We start from the raw sequence: 26,904 nt of genomic DNA, 5'->3' as shown, positions 1-26,904 counted from the left end.
TTGATAAAAAGTCCATAATTGTATTGAATGCAATGATTACATTTTCTATAGTTTTTTTATACCATCACAATGAGAATTATACATAGAATAATTTTTTTTTATTTGTTTATATACTTGACACCATAAGAGTTATACATATCCCATTCATACAAATTTTTATCCATACTTTCCAAAATATTCAACTATTTCTGATAATTTAAGAGGTAAGCTACTACTAAAATGAATAGGTAGTTATGTACATAATAAATGCACTAACAAATTTTGTTCAATGTGAAAAAGCTAGAAAATAAAATAGTTGAATATTTTGAATAAAAATATCTTGTTTACATACATATATATCACGAAATAATGTAAAAAAGTAAAATTCCTTATACACATAAAATCATTTTTCGAAATATTTTTTTTAATTTGTGAGCTTATTAAATCTTTTCGTTATTTTACTTTAAATTTTCTGCACTTATCTGTGTCTAAAATGGGAGGATTTCATTTTACAAAATAGCAAACAGATTTTAAAAAGCAATTACAAATTTTATAATTTGCTCTACAAATACAAATATTATATACTTAATATATATCAAAGAAAGGATATTTTCATAATTAAATTTTACCCAAAATAAAAATAAAGAAAATTTTTACATTTCAGAAAACAAATAAAGTTTGAGACATAGTAAGGAAGAAAGAGGAATATAATAAAAAATAAATTTACTTTAAAAATGAGCTAAAACAAGAGAAATATTTCTACATAAAATATAAATATTTTTTTATGTGCTGTTATATTTTTTGAAAATTTATTTGATTTGAATATTAAGGCATTTAGTTTGCTTCACCGGAAAATAAGGTTGGCTTGTAAAGTGAAGGTAAAATGATCTTGGTTGTTAATTATTGATCTTAATTAGTTTATTGAAGTGAAAAGTCATAATAGGGTTAACAAATATAAATATTTAAGGATTCACCACCAAATAAAAATAAAGATGTAAATTAATTAACAGTCTTTTATATGTGGTAGATGGTAATCCCAATATTTTAACCCCATCTAAGGCTATTTAAACCCCAAGTTGTTAACAAACAAGAACCACCGATAGTCTGTGTAATTTTAGGGTAAAATCGCTGATCAACACGAGCAGATGCCGCATTGATATAGTTAACACGCGTGTAGATGCCGCGTTAATTTGTTAACATTTAGTAGTAGCCACATGTGGTTAACATGCGCAGTTGTCTTTGTTTCTGTTTGAATCTGCTTGGCTGGGCCTTACAATGTCTGGCATTTCTGGGAAGCTGTCCTCTGTTTCCTGGGCCAGGGCGTTGCGGGCTATTGTCTGAAAATTTGTATATTTAAATTTTTGATCACTGCTCTGATCAGGCAAGAAAAAAAGACTTTTATGTCAGCTAATTAATGGAAAAGCTTACTAAAAGTTAATTTAAACTAAAGTAATGCACTTATCATACTAAGATCAAGATAATATATTAATAAGTTAGATTCTATCAGGAATGGCCAACCAGTTTACAGAATTTGGTGAAGAATTGAAGCTAATACCAAATAAGCAAAGCTAAGGTTTCCTAGAGTTATACTTTACAACATGTTATAGTAAGGCTTTTCTCTTGCTTATATATGTTGGTAAATAATGAAATTAAGCTAAATACAGCAAACAGAACACAGATATATGATTTATCTTTAATAACATTGGATATGGAAATTGTGTGACCTGGAAAGCTTGTTCAACATTGATAGCTTCCTTGGCTGAAGTCTCGAAGTAAGGAATATCATTCTTGGAGTGACACCACTGTTGGGCTCTCTTAGTGCTAACCTAAATAACAAACAATTAAAATTAAAATACTTTAATGGTTATTTTTACTCTAAATACTCGCTTAAGAAAGACAATTTCAATTTGAGAGCTAGACAACAATTACAAATAAACCGAAAATTAAACACAAGCTTATTAATTGAAGAAAAGAATATTTTTGACTAAGACATGAAAAAGCCCGCAAGGTTAGATCCCAAGGTAGTGGATGTAAACGTTAATTTTCAAACTATGAAAGAGGAGGAATAGTTCGGTGGTCAAATTAGCGGTATAAGTGATACTAACACATAAAAACAGAAAAAGATAAAGAAATAACTAGCTTCTTTGTTCTGCGGTTGCTTCCTAATATCACATTGGCAGCTAAACTTTAAAAAAAATGATTGATTGATTAGCCATAGTCTCTTAGGGTTTGGACCTAAGTAGTATAGTCATGGAGTAGGCTGAGACACTTTTGTATAGCCACTAGGGCTATCATCAAGCTCCACATTCAAGCACATTATGACTTGACCCGCTATCTCATGAGAGCTACTCATTATTACCTCACCCTCGCCGAGTATGGCAGGTGTCCCAAATTAAGTCACCGTAATGAATGACGCTCTCCGCAGAGGAGCTTGGGATAAGGATTGTACTGATATTATGTACTTGACTATTAAGTATCCAAACTTACTCAATAATCCCCTATAAACACAACCAGGGGAAGTTGCGTGAATGTATTCAACTGAGAAATTCGAGTTGCCACATGGGGACTAGAACTCGAACTTTAATCACCGTAACTCAAGGCGTTAAAAAAAAATTTCTTTTGCTTATATAGTAGGTTAGGTTAGAAGGGCCAGTAGGGATAGACCCCACAGTGTTAGAGCCCTCCGCACGCAGGGACAAGAAATACTATGTTATTTTCTTCAAAATTTCTTTGCTCAAGAAAAAGTTTGAATGATATTACCTGTTAGTCCTTTACAATAATAATTTAAATCTGCTTACCGCTCTATTGTCCAGATCTACTTTGTTGCCAAGAACAACGAAGGGGAAATTCTCCGAGTCTCTGGGGGAGGCCTGAAAACAATACAATATTACATCTAATTAATTTGATTAATTTAGATTATATTGTAAAAAATACAATTTTGCCTTTTTTAACAAAGGATTTTGTATCAAATGAAAACTATTAAGTACTTTATTTTTGTATTAATTACACTTATGATTATCTAATACGTTTATTTTGAGTTATTTTCCTTATAAATTTAAGTCTAGTGACAATTTACTGCCCAAAATTCACTAAATGCCAGGGACCCAGCTGCTAGTATTTAAAAATTTACCTGGATAAGAAATTCGTCTCTCCAACTGTCCAAAGATTTGAATGTGTTAGGGGCTGTAACATCATATACTAGCACACAACAATCTGCACCTCTGTAACACAAAAACAATTAATAAATCCTTCAATCTTATCATTAATAACAAGTATAGTATGACAACAATAAAGAGAAATAGAAATATCACTAAAAAAATAAAACTAATCGAATATATGTACTTGAGTAAAAAGGTTGCCTTTCATAAGGAGGACAACAGTTGGGTTTAACTTGGGTTGGCCTTCGTAAGGAGGACAAAAGTTGGGTTGCGAAAACCTAACTAATGCATGTATGAGGATGTCTGTATTCGTTTATATCCCTTGATATCTTAAAAACTGTTAGACCAAATTTTCATGGATATTTTACCTTGGTCCAGGGAAGTTTTAAATAATGCTAAGGGTAATCCACCCCCCCCCCCCCCCCCCCCCAACAATTACAATTTTTGATGTCATGAACGTTTATTATACCTGTAAAAAGCAACGCCTAGAGACTGAAATCTTTCCTGTCCAGCTGTGTCCCAAATCTGCATAGTTACCAGTCTGTCATCTACCATAACCTGTCAAACAATGAATATTACCAACTGGTGCTCTTAATATAGTTAATATATATTCTACACTAGCATACAAGAAAATTATAACACATTACAAATGTTCAATAGTTACGGATATGTTTAAAATGAAGCTGAACAGCAGGGGAAAAAAATTAATCTTGTGCAGAATATATATCCCAGCAACAATAATGTCATATTTTGAGAAATATAGACAAAGAAAAAAAAAGAGAGAAGGGAGGTAGGGTAAAGCGGGGCGAACTCGGTCTTTTTTTCGGTTTTTTGAACCTGCAAATCGTAAAAATTATTTTTTTTAAATGGGACCAAGACCAGTAGAAAGATCTCGGAAAAGTCGATCAGGTCCTAAAGGGACGTAAACCTAGGACATTGGGAAGTTTGTCAAAATTGATCTCTAAAACGGCACCGACTTCGCCCCGCCTTGAGGCGAAGTCGGTAGGGCATTTTCAAGCTTCAAAAAATCGATGACGTATTGATTTTATTACAGCATGCCCAAAAGGTAAAAGTTGCTAAATGTAATAAAGAGTATGCACAAAAAATTTTATTAAGATAGGTCAACTTTTTCTACCAAAAAAAATAATTTTTCCGAAGTACGCGAAATTTGACTTTTTTTTTCGAAAATTTTTTTGATAAAAAACATAAAAATACTACTAGAAAAAAAATAACTTTTTATGACTTTAAAGGCCTGATCCTTAAAATTCAGGCAATTTTGAATAGATTTAGACAAAAAAAAATAGTTCTATTAGCAAAATTTCCTAAAAAAAATCAAGTTGAAAAAAAAGAGAAAAGTTTGGCAAAATCTGTGGTCGATTTTCCAGCTTCAAAAAACCTATGACATAGTGATTTAATTACAGCATGCCCTAAAGGTTAAAGTTGCTAAATGTAATAAAGAGCATTCACAAAAAAAATTATGAAGATCGGACAATTTTTTCTACAAAAAAAAAATTAATTTTTTCTAAGTACGAGAAATTTGACTTTTTTTCTCGAAAATTTCACTTTTTTATATAAAATTGAAAAAGTTAGCATAAAAAGTGAAAAAACCGAATTCGCCCCGCTTCACTTTTAGTCGATTTAAGAAAAAACTATACAAGCTTTTTTAAAGTTTTAAACGGAAATGGATAGCCTATTAGATTCTTAATAAGTCCCCTGAAGACGTCTAAGCTCTAGCTCTTACCAGTTTTTGTCCAACTTACCGTTTTTCCGACCGAAGCAAAAAAATCGAAAAAAAAATTTTTTGTCGTCCGACTTTAAGACCCAATAAGTACCCTAAAAATTCATCTCACAAAAATTTCATTTTTTACTTTTTTGTAGGCAATTTAATAAGGAACAAATTTGATTTTATGTTTTTTTCTGTCAGTCGATTAGAACATGGAGAAAAATGTCATTTAATGAAGGTGGTCAAAAAAATACCGACTTCACCTCAAAACCGAGATCGCCCCGCTTTACCCTACAGAGTTTAATAAATAGAATTAAATTCAGAGAGACAAGTTTATTGGAATTTATTGCGGGCTGTAAAGAACACATTTTTGAGTAGCTTGACTTCTAAATAAATCCTTTTTACTTGCTCTTATTTCCTCCCATTACAAGTAAACTCCTACCTCTTTGGTGAGAAAGTCTGCTCCGATGGTGGCTTTGTACTGGTTTGAGAATTTCTTGTTCACATACTGGTTCATTAAACTGGTCTTACCAACAGCACTGTCTCCAAGGATGATAACCTAAATATAAAAATACTGGTTATAATATTATATTATTGTTAATAATACTGGTTTGATAACCTAAATATGCAAATACTGATTGATTAGACTGCATAAGTTTTACCAACAAATTGTATCCAAGGATGACTCATTGAATATAAAAATACTGGTTAAAATAGTTATATTGATTGATTTAACCAGCAATCTTAGATAAAATGGTCTCAAATGATTCCAAATCGCCTAATTCGGCGAGAAATATAAAAACAAAATAATTTGGCGGCGGCGGAAAACGGCAGTCACCGATAATCTTAAAATAATTTTGACCCTATAGAAGCTTAAATCCGAAGTTTGCTCAATTTTGGTCAAAGGGTTCCCGAGTAGTTCTCCCCCTACCCAGAACATTCTTATTCATATCCTACTTTCTTAAATCTAATGGTTAATAAAATTAAAGTTCTTTTTTAATTTCTTTTAGAGGAATGTTATAAAGTCGAGGAAATGTTGTGTAAAAAGCACTGCTTAACTTGCGTGGAAGATCTAGATTTCATCTTTTTACAGTAATCAAGTTATTTCAGAAAAGATAGTGCGTCTATACGCAAAAAGTTGTTATAGGCAAAAAAAAATGCTTGCGTCAAGAAAATATTCGTGTGTACTATGTACAAAATGTACCTCAAAGATTTCAAAAGCGAAAAAAAAGAAAAAAAATGACAAAAACCTAAAATGAAGTTTAAAATAAGGAAAAATCAGTTGCCATTGTTTTTAATCTTTCAGTACTTCAAAACAAACAAATTGTAAAATTTCGTTAAAATTTAACATGATCTTAATAAAACCAAGCCTATACCTACAAGTTATAATTTAATTTTCTATAAAGTTCCAAAAAAAAAACTAAATGATTTGTTCTACGAAAATTCTATACAGTGTGTTTCCCTCAATTAAAGTAGATGAGATACGCAGATGAGATTTTATCTCATTTGTAATATGTCATAAAACATGTCGAACAAGCACAATTCTAAATGAATCGTAATTTGAAAATAAACAACACATTAATGTATGTACTATGAATTCTAACAAAGAAATGAGTCACTTAAGAAGTATCATAAAAATGTAAAATTGTCTGTGTATAGAAGTAACAAGAAGTTTGTATATCTATCTGTAGCGAAAGATCTCGCGAACCGATGGATTTCTTTTTCGTGAAGCTTCCAAAGGAAATTACACCCAAAATATGTTTATGGGTAAAAAGTGACCCACCTTTTTGTGTTTAAGTGCCCTTACATGTCATAAATGCGAGGCTAAGCTTTTAACACCTTTACTGATCTTGCGGTAAACAAAGTTTATTTATATTAAGGTAACTAAAATATGAGCATACTTTTTTAGCTTCTCAGTTGCGATAGGTGGCCCCTCTCCTCCTTTTTTAGAGGGTGGACCTTCCTTTTTAAAGGGTTGCATTTCATAAGGAGGACAAAAGTTAAGTTTCAATTGGGTTGCCCTTCATAACGAGGACAAAAGTTGGGTTTCACTTGGGTTGCAAAAACATGCATGTATGAATATTAGAGACATGATAAACCAAGTTATCCGAACTATTTGGATTAAGGATGGCAATCCGTCAAATTTTTGGACCGGATTCAGATTCTTACAAGAATCCGTCCAAATAAATTGCGGATTTTCCGCGGATTCTGGTGTAATTTTCAGACAAAATAATTTTCCCAAGCAAAGCTTAATGCTAAAAAATTTTAGACAACTTTAGACAACTGAAGATCAAAACTATTCTTTCGTACTAAAATGTGAGCTCTCAGTGACTTTCTAACCAATAATATGGTTGGATTGTTTCTACGTTGTATCTATAAAAGATGATAACAAATAATATTTTGTTTGTGTTTACCTTTGAATTCATGATAACGAAACTACATTCTTCCAAAAACAATTTAGCAAGTATGCGACGCGACGGACAAAGCAATACCAAAAAATTAGAACATACCTTAAGGAGAACCTTCTTTCTACTCGCCATATTTATTTATGTTTATTTATATTTGCACTGTATAAAATTGACTATGCTAAATATCTCTCATGCATTTATTATCTGAAAATAAAAAAAATATTTTGTTTTTATGCAAAATGAAGCCCTGCCGCGTTAAAAACTTGCAGCAATTTCATAAAATCATCAATGTCCATGGTTCTGGCTCTTTTCTCCCGAAAACCAGAATCATTGAGAACTGTGTCGATGAGATCTTTAATCTTGAAGTCAGCGGGCACCGCCTCGTTCAACACGGCCTTGTGCACCTTGTAGTTCTTCTCCATGACCAGGAGAACGCCGTTTTGGCCGAAAGCTGCGCCTAAAGTCTTGTTCTTCCGCACGAAGCATATTCGCGTCAAACCGTCCCATTCCTGAATAAAAGAATAGATTATTTTGATCAAATACTTTGATAATATTGAAAATCATCGTGCAAATCGGCGAATTCCCTCAAAATGTCAAGTTAAGCAGTCAACCCCCCAGCCACTATTTTTAAAATAAATTGAGATAAAGGGGGATGGATGTAGTTTTTCGTTTATTACAGGTCAATGTAGGTTAGGTTATGTATTATTGGGTACTGGTGTCCTGAAGGTTTGTATAGGTAGAGCCTCATTATTTTTATTATTATCAAAATAAAAGGGGGCTAGTGGTCGATAGGAGCTTTGAGTAATCGCCCCTGTCAATTTGTCGTGATCATTGTACTCTATACTAAAGTATTCTACCTTCATAAAAAATATTTCGATGCATTAAATATGGACACAGTTGCCCTTGTTTAGTTTACCTTAAAATTAATAGGTGGAGGTGGATTTCTTGGTTCTATTCTAACAACTGAAGATTCAACTTTGGGTGGAGGCCGGAAATTATTCTTGCCAACCTAAATATATTTTGAAATTAGGTAATCAAAATCGACTCTTTTTTTAGTTCCAGGTGATGTTTTGTGGTCTTTTTTATTAAAATTAAAACTCGACTAGGTAAAACAAGAATGACAACATCCATAAGTAGAGAAGCTTAAAAATTATGGATGGACATACAGGAAAAATGTACTAGAGAGCAGTGTAATACAAATTAAACATTAAAATAAAATAAATCACAAAACCTTTTATGATTTATAATGTGAAAAACAAGGAATCAATCTAGCACAACAACAAATAAATTGATCTTAATAGAACTTTGTAAAAATATGTAAAATGAGAAATCATCTAATCCCTGAAAATTTCAGCCAACTATCTGGACTAACGAGTTGAATAAAACCACTTTAAAAACTAGGAATCGATCTAACACCCCAATCATTGGCAAATCTCAATGAAACTTATTAGAATTATTCAGAATTTTTACTTATTTAATCCCTGAAAATTTTAGCCGTCTCTCTTGAATAGGAGACGAGAAAATCATGAAAACTTAAAAATCTAGGAATCGATCTAGCACCCCAATTAAGAAGGGGGAAGTTTTGACACATTTGCGTAAACAGTGAGTATAGGCTTTATCTTTGGACTGAAAGGATAAGTTATAAAAGAAAAAATCTTTATAAATAAATTTTCCCAAGTTTTAAGATTTTTTGAATAGGCCTCCTGGTTCAGGAGCTGCAGGTTTCCAGGTTTAGGAGCCACAGTCCTCCAGTTGGTCCCTCGACAGGTAAAAGTAAATTTTTTTTGAAGAGATAGAGGTCAACTTTATAACAAAATATGCATCTTTTTTCTTCAAATGTGTAAATAACATTTAAAAATATGCATATTTTGTTAAGATATAAAATGACCTCGACCTCTACAATTTTTTTTTTTAAATTTTTGCCTGTCCACTGCCAGAGACCAACTGGCCTATCCAAAAAATCTTAAAACCTGGGAAAATTTATCAAATAAAAATGATTTTATCTCTAATAACCTATCCTCTCAGTCCAAAGATAAAACCTATACTCACTGTTTACGCAAATGTGTCAAAACTTCCCCCCCCCTCTTGACATAAATCACGTTTCCCCCAAACGTTTCAGACGGACATTTTAAATTATAGAGAAACTTCGCTACTAAAAACACATAAAATCATAATTCAAGTCAAAACGCTTTTAAATTTGTTTGTCTATATAACACTTGTGAAATGTAAATATACTTTATTTTTGCAATTGATTGCATTAAAACCCAAAGCAAATATCTTGCATATTAATTGCCAAATTCAATTCACCACAATGACTTTGAACTTTTTTATGTTAACAGGCTAATCCTTAAAACATACAAACACGTACACCTTAGGGAAAATGAAATATTTTTCGCAGCCGAGAAAAAAAGAATCTTGTGAAAAATATACACCCCAATGGCTAGTTTAAGTACTCAAAATTAAAAAAAAACTGCATCCTCCTTTCAACATGATCATCTTTGTTTTTTAGTAGCGAAGCTTCTCTATTTTTAAGAATGTCAGTCATTTTATATTTACGTGTGTAAGAAACTTTTTGCGGGTGATTATCTCGGATCCTTTTTAGGATAGACGTCAGATTTGTTTAGAAGATTCCGTGTAACAAGATTTTTTTGTGCTTCGCTAGTCATCTTTGTTTTTTTCTCGTTTGTAAATTGCATGTACACAAACGAACAAAGCGCAAAAACATACACAGCGCGTCAATAATATATTTATCCACTCTAAACAAGTGTAAAAAAAATGGTGCAAGTTTGTAACAGTATTAATTAATATCCTCACGCAATTGTAACAACTAAAATAATCTGCATACCAAGCTTAAGCAAAGGTTAAATAAAGAGGATAAAAAGTGCGATTCTTGTATACTTTAGGAGCACAAAAAAACTTAAACCATCCTGTAGGAATAATAGCTCAATACCTTCCTTGGATCTAAATGAAGCCTTCATAAAATATGTAACTCAAATGGATCCTTTAACAGCCAGGACAGACAAAACATCTAACTACTTTAGAACTGAGGCTTAAATTCGAATATCAAAAAGACTACGATATTTTAAACTAGAGAGAAAAAAAGGACTTTTCTTCAAAGCATTTATTTTGAAATATATTTCGGTAAAAAAAGCACCCTTCAGTCTAAATGACAAAAAATCATTTTTGTAAAACTTACATATAAATCTCCAATTCCAGTTTAAGACGTGAAAAATATACCTAGACTAAAATAAAAACTTACCTTCATAAGGTGATCTACTCGTGCTAATAATTGTGTATTTATGGAAAGTCTGAAAAATATATATTAATAAAACAAGGACGATAAATGGGAGGAGTAGGTTGCGCTAAAAATCCGTTAAGGTTGTGAGTTTTAGGTTAAAAGCAGTACCTAGTAGAAATTTATGGTAACTTTTAAATTTTTTTTTTGTCTATAGTTCTTTTCAATAAGGAATACACATATTTAGTGAATATTATCGTTCTACTACTATTTTTAAGCCTTAAAACTCACATCTTTACGGATTTTCAGCACAACCTACTCCTCCCTTTTTAAAATAAAGCTTTATAAATCTTTATGGACGACCCAAGCTAAGCCATTAAGTATTACTGAACCTATAGATTCTCCAGATTACACTTTATTTCAAAAATACAAGACTCAAATTAAGCTTACCTTTCAAATAATAAAAATATTACCTAAACATTTTGTACATTCAAATTTTTAGTTGAAAATTTTTGATAAAATTATCCATGATTTTTACCTAACAAATGAGAAACCATATTTGGTGTAAAACTTTGATTAAGTGTATATTCATTTCAAATCAAATGTTTTTAGATTTTTATCTTCAAAATCATTAAACATAAAGTAACTAAATTCTTTAAATATTTGCCTATAGGTACCCAAAATTAAGTTTATCACCGGGTTCAGTTACCTCTTGTTTGCAAATTATGGACAGACAGCCTAGTTGAAAGCAAATATCTACGTTATTTATATTTACCTGCAATAAAGTTTATCACCCGGTTTAGCAACTAATCTTTGTGCAAATTCTCGCTGAAACATAAGAACGGCACATCTAAAAAATATATTTTTTTTTAAATATAAAAAATACTAGGTATCTTTAAAGAAACTTAAGACGCTTACAACCAAGAAAAAATAAGTTAGATAACTTACAGAAATAATATGTTTTTTTTTATGTATCTTTGTTTTCGATATTGCTGATTCTAGTTGGGAAGCTAATTTCATATTAAGTTCAGATTACAAAATCTCATAATTAAAAAGTGAGATAAATTCTTCTAGACCCAACCATACTAGAACTAAATCTAATTTTTTTATTTTACAATCCGCGAAAACTGTTGGTAAAAGAATGCGATAAATATCTATTAACCCACCTGAAGAAAGGTCTGTGAAGTAGGAGTTTAAATACAAGTGGTGATGAGATTTGATAAGGTACATTAGCGACACACACGTCAAAGAAAGGCAGCTCTGTCTTGATGACGTCACCAACAACAATCTGCAACTTTGTCTGGAAGTGGGTGCCCTGCACACGCTTCTGCAACTCGGCCACCATTCTAAGAGGTTTGTTCGATATTATTAAAATTTTAATGGGAACTATTTAGAAATTTCGTATAACAGTGTTTTAGTACATTTAGAAACATCATAATCTTATTCGGTACGTCGCTAAGCAACATCTTTCAGTTAAGTTGTTATTTAGACAGACGTACACTGGTATTTAGGTATAACTGCAACGTCTAAATTCATTCAAATAAAATATTTCGCGATATCAGCTAGTTTTAGGCGGCTATCTTAGTATTTACTAAGAAAGCCACCCAAAATCAGCTGAAATATAAATATTTTTTTTCTCTCGAATTAATACAGTTGTTGGGTTACAACTTTAATAAAAGATATAATAGAGCATTGATATATTATAGACACTATGGTTACCTTGGATCTAACTCGCAAGCAATGACCCGCTTAACCTTCTCCAACATTTTGACAGTCATGTTACCAGTACCAGGACCAATCTCAAGAACTGTGTCTGTGTTGCGCAGGGCTGACTTAACAATAAATAAATAAAAATAAAAATTACAAAATTTTAAGTCAATAGGTAATTAAGTTAAGGGTGTTTTCTGATTATTGTAGAGACCTCGTCAATGTTTTTAGTCCCAAAAAAATCAGAGAAAATATAGGAAACAAATTCATGATTTCGATAAAAAATAACATTTATATAATATAAGTACCGATTACCCAAGTACTTTGGGATTCAAAATTAAGGACAAAACTAATAATATTTATATCTCACAAAACCATAACATCGTTAAAGTTACCAATTTATACATAGCTTACTATGAATTATTAAGAAATCTAAATAGGGATAGTTGTTAAAAATTAATTTTGCACGTTAAAATAGGCCGCAAGTTTTCGCTATTTATTAACATTTTTCCCCGTTAATTAACATCAAACGCTTTTAATCTTAGTACTTATGTTTAAGGAAGCTATGTATGAATTTTAAGCTTTTTAGGATGTGTTAAACACCTGGTTTTACAAGATATATACATTTGCTTTTTATCCCTAATAATTTACAGGTTAATAATCTTGGAAATAGAATAAGAAATTAGTGAAAATCTCACCTTATCTACAAGAGCCTGTACAATGAGGGGATTCTTTAGGATATGTTGACCAAGTGCATGATTAAACTGCATCGCCTGACCCGTTTTAGCCCCGCTGGCGTCCTTTTTACCCTTCATCTTACCCACCTTAACCATAGTGCTGGTGGTGGTGACTCTGAAAAAAAAGAGAATATAACAAATTGTCCATGTTTTACTTGACCTTAATTTAGAGCACATATATACATACTACATTGGAAGGATAATAGGCGATATATCAATATTAACCAAAATTCTATGAATGTATTTTTTTTAGAAAATATAAAAATCACAAAAGTAGACGTAAGAAAAGGGTTGTAGATTAACTTCACGCCGTTTTCCTCAACATTTCTTACGTTTTCATTTTTACATATTTAAAAACTTCGTGAAACGTTTTTTGTCATATTTTTTTGTTAGTTAAAAAAGTAGGATTTATCCTTTAAAAGATTACCTACTTTAAAATTTCAAAAAATAATTTTATCCAAAATTTTCAATATTTCCGTAAAATATATCACTTTTGTTTATTACGCAATCAGAGAATTATTTTAAACTAGTTTTTTTTTAAGTCTTTATACTATATAGTAGGTGTTATTATTTCATTTATCAGCTGATTTTATAACTATAACATTATCACAAGTTTATAACATGTAAAAATAAACACTGTACTAGTATATAAATTAGCTAATAAGAGTACAGTTTGAAAGCGAGCGCGACAGAGGGCAACATAGCTATTCTAATAAAAGTCATAAGACTTTTTATTTATCTTTTTTGTTAAAATTTTTACTGATACACACACACACACACACACACTCACATACGCTGCTTTTTATGTATATAGGGAGTTTCTAATAAATTTAAATTAACACAAACATACAGCTTCTCTCTTAGTTAAATATCAAAACAGCAAAACAAAGGTAAATAAATAAATGGCGTTTTAGAATGTAAAAACAGCTGATTTTGAAAGAGAACGAAGAGTGGGGGAAGGGTGATGGGGGAGTGGGACTATACTCTGTGACGTCACGATAGTAAATACGACACTTTCAACCAATCAAAACCCGGCAAATTTGAACAAAAAAAGGGGTAAGGATTTGGGAGGGGGGGAAATACTTATTACAAAAAGAAATCGTATTAATCATATATTAAATATTTTTTTCCTTATTAAATACACCAAAATAACAAAAAAACTTAAAATCTGTTAAGTTATTGTTAACCTTAAAAATTTACTTTAAAAAAGATAAAAACACAATTATGTAACTTGGACATTTTTGACTTATATTTGGCGAGAAGCGCCAGTTTTAATCGCAAAAAACTGTCGTTTTTTAAAAATTTTTACGTCGTACTTTTAAAACAGTTATGGCTGCAATAAGGCTAAGGTCACCTTACATAATCTTAGTTTTAATATATGATGTATTACTAATTTTATTAGAAGCTCTTTTAATCTGAAAGAAAATAGTTTAATAAAAACTATTACCTACTTGGGAACAAAAAGTTTTATATTCTAATTTTACCAGGTAAAAACTTATGAATTAACTGGTTTGGAGTGGAGATATGTAAACTAAATAGAAATAGCATACATAATATTATCTGTAATTTTGTTTTTGTTATTCATTGCCTGTAGATAAGAAAACAAAAATATCTTTTATATTGAAAAGGTATGATTAAAGGGAATTATTGATGAAAGAGACGCACACCTTTCAATTAGTAGGAAGACATAAAACATAAGGACATTCTTTTTGTATATAACGTACTCTTTGAAACAATCAAAGGAAATAGGATAACAAAGCATAAGTATTGCACATAATTTTTTCTATTAAAGAATTATGAGAGTGTTTGTATGTGTGTGGTGTAAATAATTTACTTCATATATAGAAAACAACTATATTCTCATTAGCTAACAAACTCAGAAAAAATAGGCAAAGTACAACACGAACCAACTACATCACAGCCAACCGTCAAGAAACTAGAATGAATGAAGAAACAACCCCTTAACGCCCTTTCTTCTTGATTTTACCGCCTTTCACACCTCTAAACTCGCTGGAGCCGGCGCCGCCGCTTCCCTTCTTGTAATCAGGTCCCATGCCCTGTGAATTGAAAACTTGAGTGGGCCTCTTTTTCTTCTTATCCTTGCGGTCGCGGCCCCGGTCATTACCGCCACCCCGTCCGCCGCCGAATCCGCCTCTGTTGCCCCTACTTGAACCGGGACCTCCTCTGCTTGATCCTGGACCTCCCCTTCTTCCAGCGCCTCTTCCTCTATCACCGCCTCTTCCTCTTTCACCGCCTCTTCCCCTATCACTACCGCCTCCCCTGCCCCTGCCAGCATAGCCGCCTCTTCCCTCTTTCCCGCCGTCTCTACCTCCCTTTCCGCCTCTCTTTTCCACTTTGCCCTTGCTAAATCGCTTAAGCAATTTGTTATCCGATTGTCTGCTACCACCCTCTGAAAATTAAACAAATAAAATATATACAAAAATTACATCCAGCTAACAAGGACTTTCTAAAATAATTCTAATAATGGAATTCGATTTTTATCTTGCCAGGTGAAACATTTTCATATTACCAACTTTAAATCTTTAAAAGAATGAGAGGTAAAGAATATGCAAAATCCAATTACGTACACAGGTTTTTATTCTAGGGGGTTATGAACCTAGAGGGAAAGATAAAAATGGGAAGGGAAGCCCGATGTCAATCTAATGGGGAGTGTTAACACCTTAAAAGAAGAACCTCCCGCTGGCCAATAGTAAAAGCTGAACTACTCACTTGAGCCAGAATAGCCCCTGGAAAACATTTCTTCATCAGGTTCCTGACCAACTTCTTTCCTGAATTTTAAACGTCAAGATTAACACAATGATAACTTCCAATGACATTTCCTTCAAGGGGGTTATGGGTGTCCCACCCCCCAAGAAAATAGCCTAAAACCACCACAGGACCAGTAGGTATATTCCCTGAAGAGTAGAATCCGATCGGTTCATAAGGTTATCGAGATCTTAAGGGACGAACGGACGGACAGACAGACATCGTTCTACTTTGTATTATAGATAGCCCTTCGTTAGGAAGTTCTAGTAACTGCCTGCTATGTCATTACTAGTAAGGTGAAATGCCTTAGCCTCAAACAGGTGTAACTCAATACAATGGATTATTGAGACTTCCAGACAAAGGTCTTGCCTTAAGTTGTTATTAAACGAACTCGACAAATATCATGAGAAATAATAAAAGAAAACCTGTAGTAATCAGCATCGTCTTCACTGTCTGGTTCATTTGCCTTGTCAACATCTCTGTCACCTTAAGCAGATGCATAGCTTTGACATCTCTTCATAGTAAAACGTCTAATGGAATCTCTGGGCAAAGTTTTTAGTCAATAGGATAGTTCTAACATGCCTACATTTACGACAGATTACTCCGTAACGAACGACCCTACCCTAAATGTAGAAAGCTTACAATTTAATGGTGAATTGTGAATGAATTTTATCACATGCCGGACTCTCTTGGTTATTAATACTGGGTAATCTATGGTTAATGCACTTCTAACAGCTGAAGTTAAATCAAATATCTGATCTCAGAACACTTGGAGCTCATACCAAATTAGAGGCGTACTGCATGATCCCTCAAGGGCAAGATAGACACCCTTTTAAACTTAAAAGAACAATCATCCTTTTCTGATAGTTTGGGTATACATATTTAACCTAATAATGTATTTAATAAGTAGAAATTAGTATGTATAAAGGGAGAGGTCATTTTCTAGTAAATCCCGTAAAGGTGTGTGTTATAAGGCCTAAAAATAGTAGTAGAACGATAAGGTGCTCTATATATTTGTATTTCCTATTGAATAGAACAATAGGGAAGAAATTTTTTTTTTTTTTTTTTGATAACCGTACCTGGAATATCTTAAATTTCTATCAAACGCTTTGTTTGGCTCAAACTGACACAAATAAAAAAAAATATAATTATAATAAATCAACCTGTAAAGAATGACTTCTTCCTTTGTTTAATGGTATAGATTGTTCTTAACCTTTACCTTGTACCTATAGAAAACATTATTATTATAATTATATTTTTTTTTAATTTTTGTCAGTTTGAGCCAAACAAAGCGTTTGATAGAAATTTCGTATTTTTTTTAGATAATCCAGGTACGGTTATCAAAAAAAAAAAAAAAATTTCCCTATTGTTCTATTCAATAGGGAATACATATATCTAGAGCACCTTATCGTTCTACTACTATTTTTAGGCCTTATAACACACACCTTTACGGGATTTACTAGAAAATGACCTCTCCCTTTATAAGTAAAGATTGGTCCACAATATGCACATGTCAAGCCTAGCCTGTAATGACAATACCTGCTCCTGTAGCGTCGTGGAAGTCTTCAACTGCCTTCTTGAGCCTTCCAGTGTACTGAGGACCTTCCTTCGCTTCAATATCTTTCTTTTTGGCCTCTATACCCTTTAAGCTACGCTCTTTTTGGAGATGCCTTTCTTGTTCTTTCCGCTTGACGTTGGCCGCCTGTTCTTTCTTTCTAAGCATCTTTTCTCTTTCGGCCTTCTTGCGTTGTCTTTTAATTGCTTCAATTTCTTCTCTAGTCTTGTGTACATACTTGTTGTAGATAGTGGAGCCACTGTTCAGATTGTCTTCTATCTTGTAAAGCGTCAAACTAAAATGTGACAATTATTAATGTAATGCATTTATATTTTGACCTCTCACATAGCCACTCACCGATATAAATCGTGATTATATCTGTATTTGAACTTATTAAAATCCTAGTGTAAAGTCAACATATTACAGTGTAAATAAATATTACCTCATTCTGGGTCCAATTTCCAGCAGCCTAACGCTGCTTTGGCTGGAGGGCATGACACCACGCAGGGACGCTTGCTAATCACAAATATTATCATAATTTCATGAATTCTTAAAACTATTATACTTCATCATCGAGTAATTATGCATATCTACACAATTTAGCGTTGATCCAATCTATCAGTGTCTAAAGGGTGTCCACAGCATAGTGGTTAGCGCACCACGTTATGGTTGGGAAAATATAATTTTAAGTCCCCTCATATACTTAGCACTTGGTTGACAAATCAAATGCAGTCGCAATTTGTTAAAATATATTCACGCTACCTTCACTAAGATGCCGCTAGGTTGTAAGTAGATAGAAAGAAGATTTGTAGAAAGTTCGGATTCTACTTATCAAGCAACTTATACCCAGCTTTGCTTCGTCCATGCTTCTCATTTATGCGAGAGTGCCATTAATTAGGGCTGCTTAATATTGAAAACCTGCCAAAACTCTAGGCCAGGGTGATGTAATAATTGAGAAGGTTACACAAGAATTGCGGGTCAGTATGTAATGTAACATAAGATACATTCACCTGTGCTCAAAGCTTACCAATCTAAGATTGGCCAAAGGATTCTCACAACAAATCTCCGTGTGCATCTGAGTCCTAACTTCAGAGAATCATGGCTACAAACAAGTGTCTAAACTTTGTATTCAATAATTTCTATCTACAGAAGGGATAATTTTGGTCAATTTATCGTTTTTGTGTTATCCCATTAGACCCCTACCAAAAATTTAGATTTAAGCTTAATTAAACCACTCTGAGGCCTACAGAAATCTCATTTACTTAAACTCAAATCTGAGCGAATAATATTTTGATATATTTTCCTGTGGCAAAATAACTTTGCTGTTTTCATCCTCTGAAAATTCAGACTCAGAGACAATACCAGCCCCGTTAACAATATCTAAACACAAAAGATTTGTATATATCAGGGACTATATAATTACTAAATTGGTTTTCCTAATAATAAATTGAAAGGAAGTCATCCCGTACATTAAGGCCTGAAAACGAATTTTCCATCTGGTCCAATTTTTTTGGAAAGTATTGCATTGGTCTAAATTAGGTGCACTGATAGAAATATCATAAGAAAATCAGTTTTCTCAGAAAGTAAGAAGAACTTTTTTAATACAAATTACCCCCACTCCTAAAAAATAAACAAAATTATGATTTACATAACTAAGGACTTTAATGTTTCCGGTCAAGAGTATTATTTGACCTAAATTGACCCACCCCTGTATACATAGAAATGACACTAACCTGCAACATCCTCAAGTTTGCCTAGATTCGGAATTTTAGAGTTGACAATCTTTTTGATAACTCTGTTCACTCCTGATGCTACAACCTGAAAATAATTTAGACGTGTTAGAATTGTCCTAGCATTGTAAAACTTGTATGATGATTCCTAAAACAGTTAGTTACAATAAAGAAAGCTTAACAATTCTATAATTATTACCAAACAGGCGGTATGTGACGTCTATTTCGTTGATATTTGAAATACACCTTTTACGTTATACAATTCATATTGTCCTATTACCATAATTTTTGTTATTAGAAACCATGTAATATGCAAAGCTTTTATGATTTTGTCAACCTTGTTTCAAAGCTATCTATTTATTCTTACAGTAAAATACTTAATAAATATACCTTCAATATATGTATTTAAACTATGTAATTTATTTAAGTGAAAATTAATACATGTTCAGGTGATAAATTGAAAAGGGGGGAGGCGGATGTGCCACTTTTTGAAACCAAAAGTAAAACGTGCATGATCTCAGCCCATAAAAGAGTTACAGCTTTAAAATTGGGCACAGCAGTTGCTTTTGTGAAGAAAAATATGGAACTGTGAAGAAACGGCGGTGGAACCGCCGCTCCCGACGAAAACCGTCGTAACCCGCTGAAATTTTTTATGTTTTTTTTCGCCAAATTAGACAGTTCTCAATTATCTGAAAAAAAAACTTTTTTTTCTCTCATAAAAGGGAGGGGGGGGGGGATGTGCAGTGGTGACTCACCACACGACATACCAGCAATTTTATTTTGGGTGCTACTCCCTTAGTTTTAGAGATAATTGGGTGAAATCTTTCAGGTTGTGTCACTAATTACCCCAAGATTTGGTATCTTTCAAAAAAACGGCGGCGGGACCGTTGCTACCCGCCGTTTTCCGCCTCCACCAAAAATTTTTTTTTTGCATTTCTCTTTGCAATTTGGAATTATTTGAGACTATATAATTTTTTTCAAGAAATGCAATAAAATTTTTTTAAGTGAAGGCGGAAAACGGAATTGCAATTTGGAATTATTTGAGACTATATAATTTTTTTCAAGAAATGCAATAAAATTTTTTAGTGGAGGCGGAAAACGGCGGTCCCGCCGCCGTTTTTTTTGAAAGATACCAAAACTTGAGGCAAGGGGGGGGGGGAAGTTCTGACACTTTTGCGTAAACAGTGATTATAGGCTTTGTCTTTGGAGATAATGGATAGGTTATTTGGCAAAAAAGTTTCCTTTTGGGATGTAGTTTTCCTATTTTAAAAAAAATTTTGGATTCGGCCTCCAGGTTCCGGTACTCCAGGCCTCCAGGTGGATTCTGGACAGGTAAAAATTGAAAATTCAAGATAGAACAAAACTTATTTAACAAAAGTTTGTACTTTATGGATGGTATGAACTAATTTGAAGAAATTTTTGAAATCGGGCTCCAGGTTCTGATACTGCAGGCCTCCAGGTGGATCCTGGACAGGTAAAAATTGAAAATTTTTAATTTTAAAGTTAGAACAAAACTTATTTGACAAAAGTGGCTTCTTTATAGATGGTATTAACTAATCTGAAGAAAATTTTGAAATCGGGCTCCAGGTTCAGGTGCTGCAGGCCTCCAGGTGGATCCTGGACATGTAAAAATTGAAAATTTTTACTTTAAAAGTTAGAACAAAACTTATTTAACAAAAGTTTGTACTTTATGGATGGTATGAACTAATTTGAAGAAAATTTTGAAATCGGGCTCCAGGTTCAGGTGCTGCAGGCCTCCAAGTGGATCCTGGACAGGTAAAAATTGAAAATTTTTAATTTTAAAGTTAGAACAAAAGTTATTTAACAAAAGTGGCTTCTTTATGGATGGTATGAACTAATTTGAAGAAAATTTTGAAATTGGGCTCCAGGTTCAGGTACTGCAGGCCTCCAGGTGGATCCTGGACAGGTAAAAGTTAAAAATTTTTACTTTAAAAGTTAAAGTTAAACTTATTTTTACAAAAGTGGCTTCTTTATAGATGGTTTTAACTAATCTGAAGAAAATTTTGAAATCGAGCTCCAGGTTCAGGTACTGCAGGCCTCCAGGTGGATCCTGGAAAGATAAACAGTAATTTTTTACTTTAAAAGTTAGAAAAAAACTTATTTAAAAAAAGTGGCTTCTTTATAGATGGTATGAACTATATTGAAGAAAATTTTAAAATCAGGTTCAGGTACTGCAGGCCTCCAGGTAGATCCTGGACAGGTAAAAATTGAAATTCTTTACTTTAAAAGTTAGATCTAAACTTATTTAACAACATTGGCTTCTTTATGGATGGTAGGAAGTAATTTGAAGAAAATTTTGAAATCGGGCTCCAGGTTCAGGTACTGCAGGCCTCCAGGTGGATCCTGGACATGTAGAAACTAAATTTTTTTTCTATTAAAGTTAGAACAAAACTTATTGAACAAAAGTTGATACTTTATGGATGGTATTGAATACTTTAAAGAAAAATTTGAAATTGGGCTCCAGGTTCAGGTACTGCAGGCCTCCAGGTAGATCCTGGACATGTAAAATTGAATTTTTTCACTTTAAAAGTTAGATCAAAACCAGTACCTGAACCTGGTGCCCGATTTCAAAATTTTCTCCAAATTACTTCCTACCATCTATAAAGAAGCCACTTTTGTTAAATAAGTTTTGTTCTAACTTTTAAAGTAAAAATTGAAATTTTTACCTGAACCTGGAGCCCGATTTCAAAATTTTTTTCAGATTAGTTAATGCCATCTATAAAGAAGCCACTTTAGTTAAATAAGTTTTGTTCTAACTTTTTAAGTAAAAATTTCAGTTTTTACCTGTCCAGGATCCACCTGAAGGCCTGCAGTACCTAAACCTGGAGCCCGATTTCAAAATTTTTCTTCAAATTAGTTAATACTATATATAAAGAAGCCACTTTTGTCAAATAAGTTTTGTTCTAACTTTTAAAGTAAAAAAATTCAGTTTTTACCTGTCCAGGATCCACCTGGAGGCCTGCAGTACCTGAACCTGGAGCCCGATTTCAAAATTTTCTTCAAATTAGTTCAAACCATCTATAAAGAAGCCACTTTTGTTAAATAAGTTTTGTTCTAACTTTTAAATTAAAAATTTTCAATTTTTACCTGTCCAGGATCCACCTGGAGGCCTGCAGTACCAGAACCTGGAGCCCGATTTCAAAATTTTCTTCAAATTAGATCATACCATCCATAAAGTAGCAACTTTTGTTAAATAAGTTTTGTGCTAACTTTTAAAGTAAAAATTTTCAATTTTTACTTGTCCAGGATCCACCTGGAGGCCTGCAGCACCTGAACCTGGAGCCCGATTTCAAAAATTTCTTCAAATTAGTTCATACCATCCATAAAGTACAAACTTTTGTTAAATAAGTTTTGTTCTATCTTGAATTTTCAATTTTTACCTGTCCAGAATCCACCTGGAGGCCTGGAGTACCGGAACCTGGAGGCTGAATCCAAAAATTTCTTCAAATTAGTTCATACCATCCATAAAATACTAACTTTTGTTAAATAAGTTTTGTTCTAACTTTAAAATTAAAAATTTTCAATTTTTACCTGTCCAGGATCCACCTGGAGGCCTGCAGTACCAGAACCTGGAGCCCGATTTCAAAAATTTCTTCAAATTAGTTCATACCATCCATAAAGTACCAACTTTTGTTAAATAAGTTTTGTTCTATCTTGAATTTTTTTTTTTACCTGTCCAGAATCCACCTGGAGGCCTGGAGTACCGGAACCTGGAGGCCGAATCCAAATTTTTTTTAAAAATAGGAAAACTACATCCCAAAAGGAAACTTTTTTGCCAAATAACCTATCCATTATCTCCAAAGACAAAGCCTATAATCACTGTTTACGCAAAAGTGTCAGAACTTCCCCCCCCCCTTAGTGACACAACCAAAAAGATTTCACCCAATTATCTCTAAAACTAAGGGAGTAGCACCCAAAATAAAATTGCTAGTATGTCGTGTGACGAGTCACCAAATCCCCCCCCCCCTTTTCCCTAATATTTTCACGTGGCACTTAATATTTCAAACATGTCAATATTAAAAAAAGTTTAAAATCTTACGAGTGTCAGGTGAAAATATAAGGGAAATTTTTATAAAAAAAAGTTTTTCTCAGATGATTGAAAATTGTCTATTATGGCGAGAAAAGGAAAAAAAAATCGGCGAGAAACGGCGGTTTCGCCGCCGTTTCTTCACCACAGTTCCATATTTTTCTCCGAAAAAAACAAATGCTGTGTCGAATCTTATATAGCTGTAACTCTTTTATTCAGTGTTGCGGATCCGCATTGATTGTATGCGGTATAAAATATTTATTCTTTAATCTCGAAGTCAAAAATACTTTTAATTTCAAGTCTGAACCTAAACCTTAAAGATTGGCTCTCATCACAAGAATGTCTCGAGATGATGTCCTCCTTTGTAAAATTTGTAAATGACTATTTTATATAAATTTAGGTAGATTTTTCCATAAATTTATACCCCAGGATCCGGATCCGGAACCTTGGACTCAAAAAAAAGCGGATCCTTGCGGATCCGGATCCGCAACACTGCTTTTATCAGCTGAGATCATGCGTGTTTTACCTTTGGTTTCAACAAGTGGCACATCCACCTCCCCCCTTTAAACAGTTAAAGCACTGACTAAAAGTACCAACTTACCTTGATGCAGTAATGTCTAAATTCAATTTGATCTGTCTCGCTGTCATAGTTGAACAGAACACATCTCTTCAACTCGTTCAGTTTGACCTAAACATAAATATTTCTAGTTCGACGTTAATCCTTATATAATAGAAGTATGTCTATCACAACTTGAAGGAGCTTAAAATCTCTTACTCTCGTTCAATGTTAATGAACTTTCTATTTAAAAATAAATGAAATAGTCTAATTACCTTGTGAATGTTAATTGGTGGAAACATATTCTGAAGCATGGTTGTAGTCAAATCCCACTCTTTACCACTAGGAAAATTGTTCAGCACTAAAATTAAGAATTATTTTAAACAAAACAGTTTATACTTTTCATTAGTAGCTAATAAATATATACTGTTTAATCTATATAGCATTGTTAGTCCCCTCCCTCAACTTAGAAAAATGCCCTCTCCTTTTTAAAAAATAAAAACAATTGGAGGTTACAGTTCAACAAGCACATTGAGGGAAACCACCAAAACTTATTACCTATTAAAGGAGAAAATGCTTGAATTCTTAGATAATCCACTTGTTTCCTCAGTGAGGATCGGATATCTCTAAAAAAAAAAATTTTTTGACATTAGAATGGATATAGAATACGAGGATATTGTGAGAGTTTCTCGGAACACCTGGTAAATGTTTCTCCCAGCTTGCTAATATAACGATATCCCCATTGCCCAATCTTCCCCTCACCCCTTATGACTACACCATCTGCTACCCTTACCATAACGGAACGTGTTAACCAATATCTGAAGACTATATTAGCAACCTAAATTGATGATAAAAATTTCCCTATCTCACAATATCCATGTATTCTTTATATTATCTACTAGCGGCTACAATCCTAGAGGCCTCTAAGGGCACATGAGGAGGGGGGAATTGGAAAACCCAATTTCTTAATTAAATTGAAAAAAAAAATTTTGGGGGGTAATTTTCTTCTAGGGGCGATTACTCTTGGGAGGGCCAGGTAGTTGTATCCTACCCCTGAATAGTTATAATCCTTCACGGGACCTATGAGAAGCTACCCTGTTAATGAGAACACGATCGGTTGAGCGGTTAGCAAGACCCTTCGTTACAAACAGACAGACATCGTTCTACTTTGTATTATAGATTGTGTCGCTGAAAATGGCAGATACTAAACCTATTATTTACTCGTTTTAGGATTACAAGTTACCATCCCTTTTGATAAATATTAAATATATGATTATATATCAAAAAGTTTGCTTTTATGTTTTTGCATTTGATGTTCTAAAGCGCCAACTTTTTTAACATTAAAAAAATCCCAAAAACGTGGTAATGTTCGATTTAATATACGTAATAGAAACCTAGCATTTTCATTAACAATAATAAAGAGCATAATATCAGTGCTGGAGAGTGCTTAAAATCACCTACCCTACTTCATACATATTTCCCATTAAATTGATCTTTTCATTTCCAATACAAAATTATCGAAATATTTAGGTAATATGTTTAGACAATAAATATAAGGTTAACTTACTTTGTGAGTGTATATTCATTGATGTTGAAGTAGACTGTGGGCCCCCTTGGAAGACGACCAATACTCATGTTGGGTCCTTTATCTGGCTTAGTTAAGGTCACCAAGTGAGACACCCTAACAATTTCAAGATTATTCGATTAGAAAAGAAACAGTATGTCTGTCTGTTTGTACCCAAGGATCTCGCTAACTACGTAACAGTTACAACTCTTCTTTTCAGTGCAGCTTCTTAAGTTCTCATAGGTCCTGGAAAGGTTTTAACTCTTTTGGGTGTGGATACCACCAACCTCCCAAGAGAAATAGCCCCTATAAATAAATTACCCACCCCAAAAAATGTTTAAGTAGGTAATTACTTATTAAAACTAAAATAAAAGGGGAGAGGGTCGACTTACAACGTGATAAATGAATATGTTCAACATAATAAATAATCTGATTATTCCTGAAGTATCCGTGGATGGCAACCAAATCTTTGATACTATTGCTCTTTTTCATTTGCAGAACAGAAGCTGTATATGGCTCCATAACCTGAATAAAGAAAATAAGTTTTAATCAAACCATTTAACCTTTGAAGAAAAAAAAGCTAGCTCCCATAATTAACAACAGTAAATAAAACCACAATTCAAAAAATTCCTACAGCCCCCCCCCCCCCACGTTTTTAATTTTTTAATAAAAAGATTAGGGGAGGGGGTCAAAGCTCGATAGGCACTTGGAAAGAAAAATTGGATACCTTTCTAATATCTTTTTCAAGTTTTTTGACATATTTTCCAACATCGCCTCTGGTGATGACAAACGAATGAGGCGCTTTGGACTGTTCAGACTCGTTGATGGCGTGGTAATCCTGCAGAGTACAAAAATGGATAAAGTATAAATATGTAGACATTGTTACTGGGTAATTGTTGTTGTCAATATAGATTGCTAATTTAGTCCTCAGATATTGGACAATACGTTCCTCCAGGGTAAGGCCAGGGTAGGAAATGGGGTAAAGTAATTAGCTGAAAATTTTCTTCTTAAATTGAATTAAAGTGTTCAACAGCCCACGTAAGGTTATAATTCTATACCCTTTAGTAGCATAAATACTAGGGATGGGAATCCGTCGAATTTTTGGGCCGGATTCGGATTCCGGATTCTGAAAGAATCCGTCAAAAAAAGTGACGGATTCTTGCGGATTCCGGATTCTTATTTTTGGCGGATTCCGGATTCGGATTCCGGATTCTAGCAGTATTTTAAAAGGCCGTCCGTCACAGAGGGATAGCTTTTTTCGTTAATTTATCACTATGTTACTTGGTTGAAGCCTTGATTTGTTTAAAGTGTTGACTTCCAGCATAACTAAAACATTTACATTACATTAGTAAATTTAAAAATTTAAGTGCTACGTATGTTCTAAAAATGTGCTTGGTATTTTCTAACCTATTTAAATTAAATTTAGCCTACCAATTTAGAATCCGGAATCCGTTATAAAAAACGGATTCCGGATCCGGATTCGGATTCCAAAATTGGCCGAAAATTGGGCGGATTCCGGATTCGGATTCCGGATCCGGATTCCCATCACTAATAAATACAAGCGTTGGTTAAGTTTTTAACGACTTACTAGTTTATTCTTTTTCTTCTTGCCAGTGGTACTGCCGACTAACGTGTCAATCTTGCCACTTTTCAATTCCTCACTGAACTGTCGCCTCTCGTTTTTACGTTGCACTTTCCGTCGGTGGCTCTCATTCCGCACTACCTTTTTCGCCATTTT

At 33.2% G+C, this 26,904-nt stretch overlaps 3 protein-coding genes across 27 annotated transcripts; all 3 read right to left on the bottom strand.

Moving 5' to 3' along the window:
* Positions 1-7,502, bottom strand: Rab7 (RAS oncogene family member Rab7). 12 transcript variants are annotated; one of them, XR_013883126.1, is made up of 9 exons: positions 7,371-7,502; positions 5,303-5,419; positions 3,607-3,695; positions 3,110-3,200; positions 2,778-2,849; positions 1,704-1,805; positions 707-1,316; positions 332-467; positions 1-182 (listed from the first exon to the last, which is right to left on the bottom strand). XR_013883126.1 is itself a non-coding variant. In XM_080174199.1 (7 exons), the coding sequence occupies exons 1-7, from the start codon at positions 7,398-7,400 to the stop codon at positions 1,200-1,202; spliced, it is 618 nt and encodes a 205-aa protein (XP_080030325.1). In that variant the 5' UTR covers positions 7,401-7,502; the 3' UTR covers positions 1-1,199. The 12 variants fall into 12 exon arrangements, 1 of the variants encoding a protein (XP_080030325.1); XR_013883130.1 differs by having other exon boundaries at positions 1-165; XR_013883131.1 differs by having other exon boundaries at positions 332-367.
* LOC145329792 (dimethyladenosine transferase) lies at positions 7,465-13,124 on the bottom strand. Its single transcript, XM_080174191.1, has 7 exons — positions 12,909-13,124; positions 12,223-12,335; positions 11,670-11,849; positions 11,279-11,353; positions 10,528-10,576; positions 8,185-8,277; positions 7,465-7,777 (listed from the first exon to the last, which is right to left on the bottom strand). The coding sequence occupies exons 1-7, from the start codon at positions 13,122-13,124 to the stop codon at positions 7,499-7,501; spliced, it is 1,005 nt and encodes a 334-aa protein (XP_080030317.1). The 3' UTR covers positions 7,465-7,498.
* Positions 13,062-26,901, bottom strand: ppan (Brix domain-containing protein peter pan). Of its 14 annotated transcripts, none has more exons than XR_013883084.1 (16): positions 26,755-26,901; positions 25,894-26,004; positions 25,608-25,691; positions 25,170-25,285; positions 24,161-24,228; positions 23,878-23,963; positions 23,648-23,734; positions 19,002-19,086; positions 18,574-18,648; positions 17,711-17,786; positions 17,253-17,563; positions 16,139-16,199; positions 15,678-15,736; positions 14,782-15,357; positions 13,590-13,706; positions 13,062-13,274 (listed from the first exon to the last, which is right to left on the bottom strand). XR_013883084.1 is itself a non-coding variant. In XM_080174120.1 (14 exons), exons 1-14 carry the CDS (start codon positions 26,899-26,901, stop codon positions 14,909-14,911), a joined length of 1,815 nt encoding a protein of 604 aa, XP_080030246.1. In that variant the 3' UTR covers positions 14,250-14,908. The 14 variants fall into 14 exon arrangements, 1 of the variants encoding a protein (XP_080030246.1); XR_013883085.1 differs by having other exon boundaries at positions 13,590-13,656; XR_013883091.1 differs by having other exon boundaries at positions 13,590-13,656; positions 14,801-15,357.
* Between the last annotated feature and the right edge of the window lie 3 nt (positions 26,902-26,904).

This window comes from Acartia tonsa, chromosome 1 (assembly GCF_053477335.1).
Source record: "Acartia tonsa isolate MP-2025a chromosome 1, ASM5347733v1, whole genome shotgun sequence".
NCBI lineage: Eukaryota > Metazoa > Arthropoda > Copepoda > Calanoida > Acartiidae > Acartia > Acartia tonsa.
Note: the sequence above shows the minus strand (reverse complement) of the source record. Positions and strands in the feature narration are given on the sequence as shown.

Coding starts and splice junctions, on each gene's coding strand:
- Rab7 (XM_080174199.1), bottom strand. CDS start 7,400: ATGGCGAGTAGAAAGAAGGTTCTCCTTAAG. Junction 3,696..5,302: donor CAGACTTTCTCACCAAAGAG/GTAGGAGTTTAC, acceptor ATTGTTTGACAG/GTTATGGTAGATGACAGACT. Junction 3,201..3,606: donor CTAGGCGTTGCTTTTTACAG/GTATAATAAACG, acceptor TTTGTGTTACAG/AGGTGCAGATTGTTGTGTGC.
- LOC145329792 (XM_080174191.1), bottom strand. CDS start 13,124: ATGTGCTCTAAATTAAGGTCAAGTAAAACATGGACAATTTGTTATATT. Junction 8,278..10,527: donor GAGTAGATCACCTTATGAAG/GTAAGTTTTTAT, acceptor AAATATATTTAG/GTTGGCAAGAATAATTTCCG. Junction 7,778..8,184: donor CTCCACCTATTAATTTTAAG/GTAAACTAAACA, acceptor TCTTTTATTCAG/GAATGGGACGGTTTGACGCG.
- ppan (XM_080174120.1), bottom strand. CDS start 26,901: ATGGCGAAAAAGGTAGTGCGGAATGAGAGCCACCGACGGAAAGTGCAA. Junction 25,692..25,893: donor TTGAAAAAGATATTAGAAAG/GTATCCAATTTT, acceptor TTCTTTATTCAG/GTTATGGAGCCATATACAGC. Junction 19,087..23,647: donor TTAGACATTACTGCATCAAG/GTAAGTTGGTAC, acceptor AATTATTTTCAG/GTTGTAGCATCAGGAGTGAA.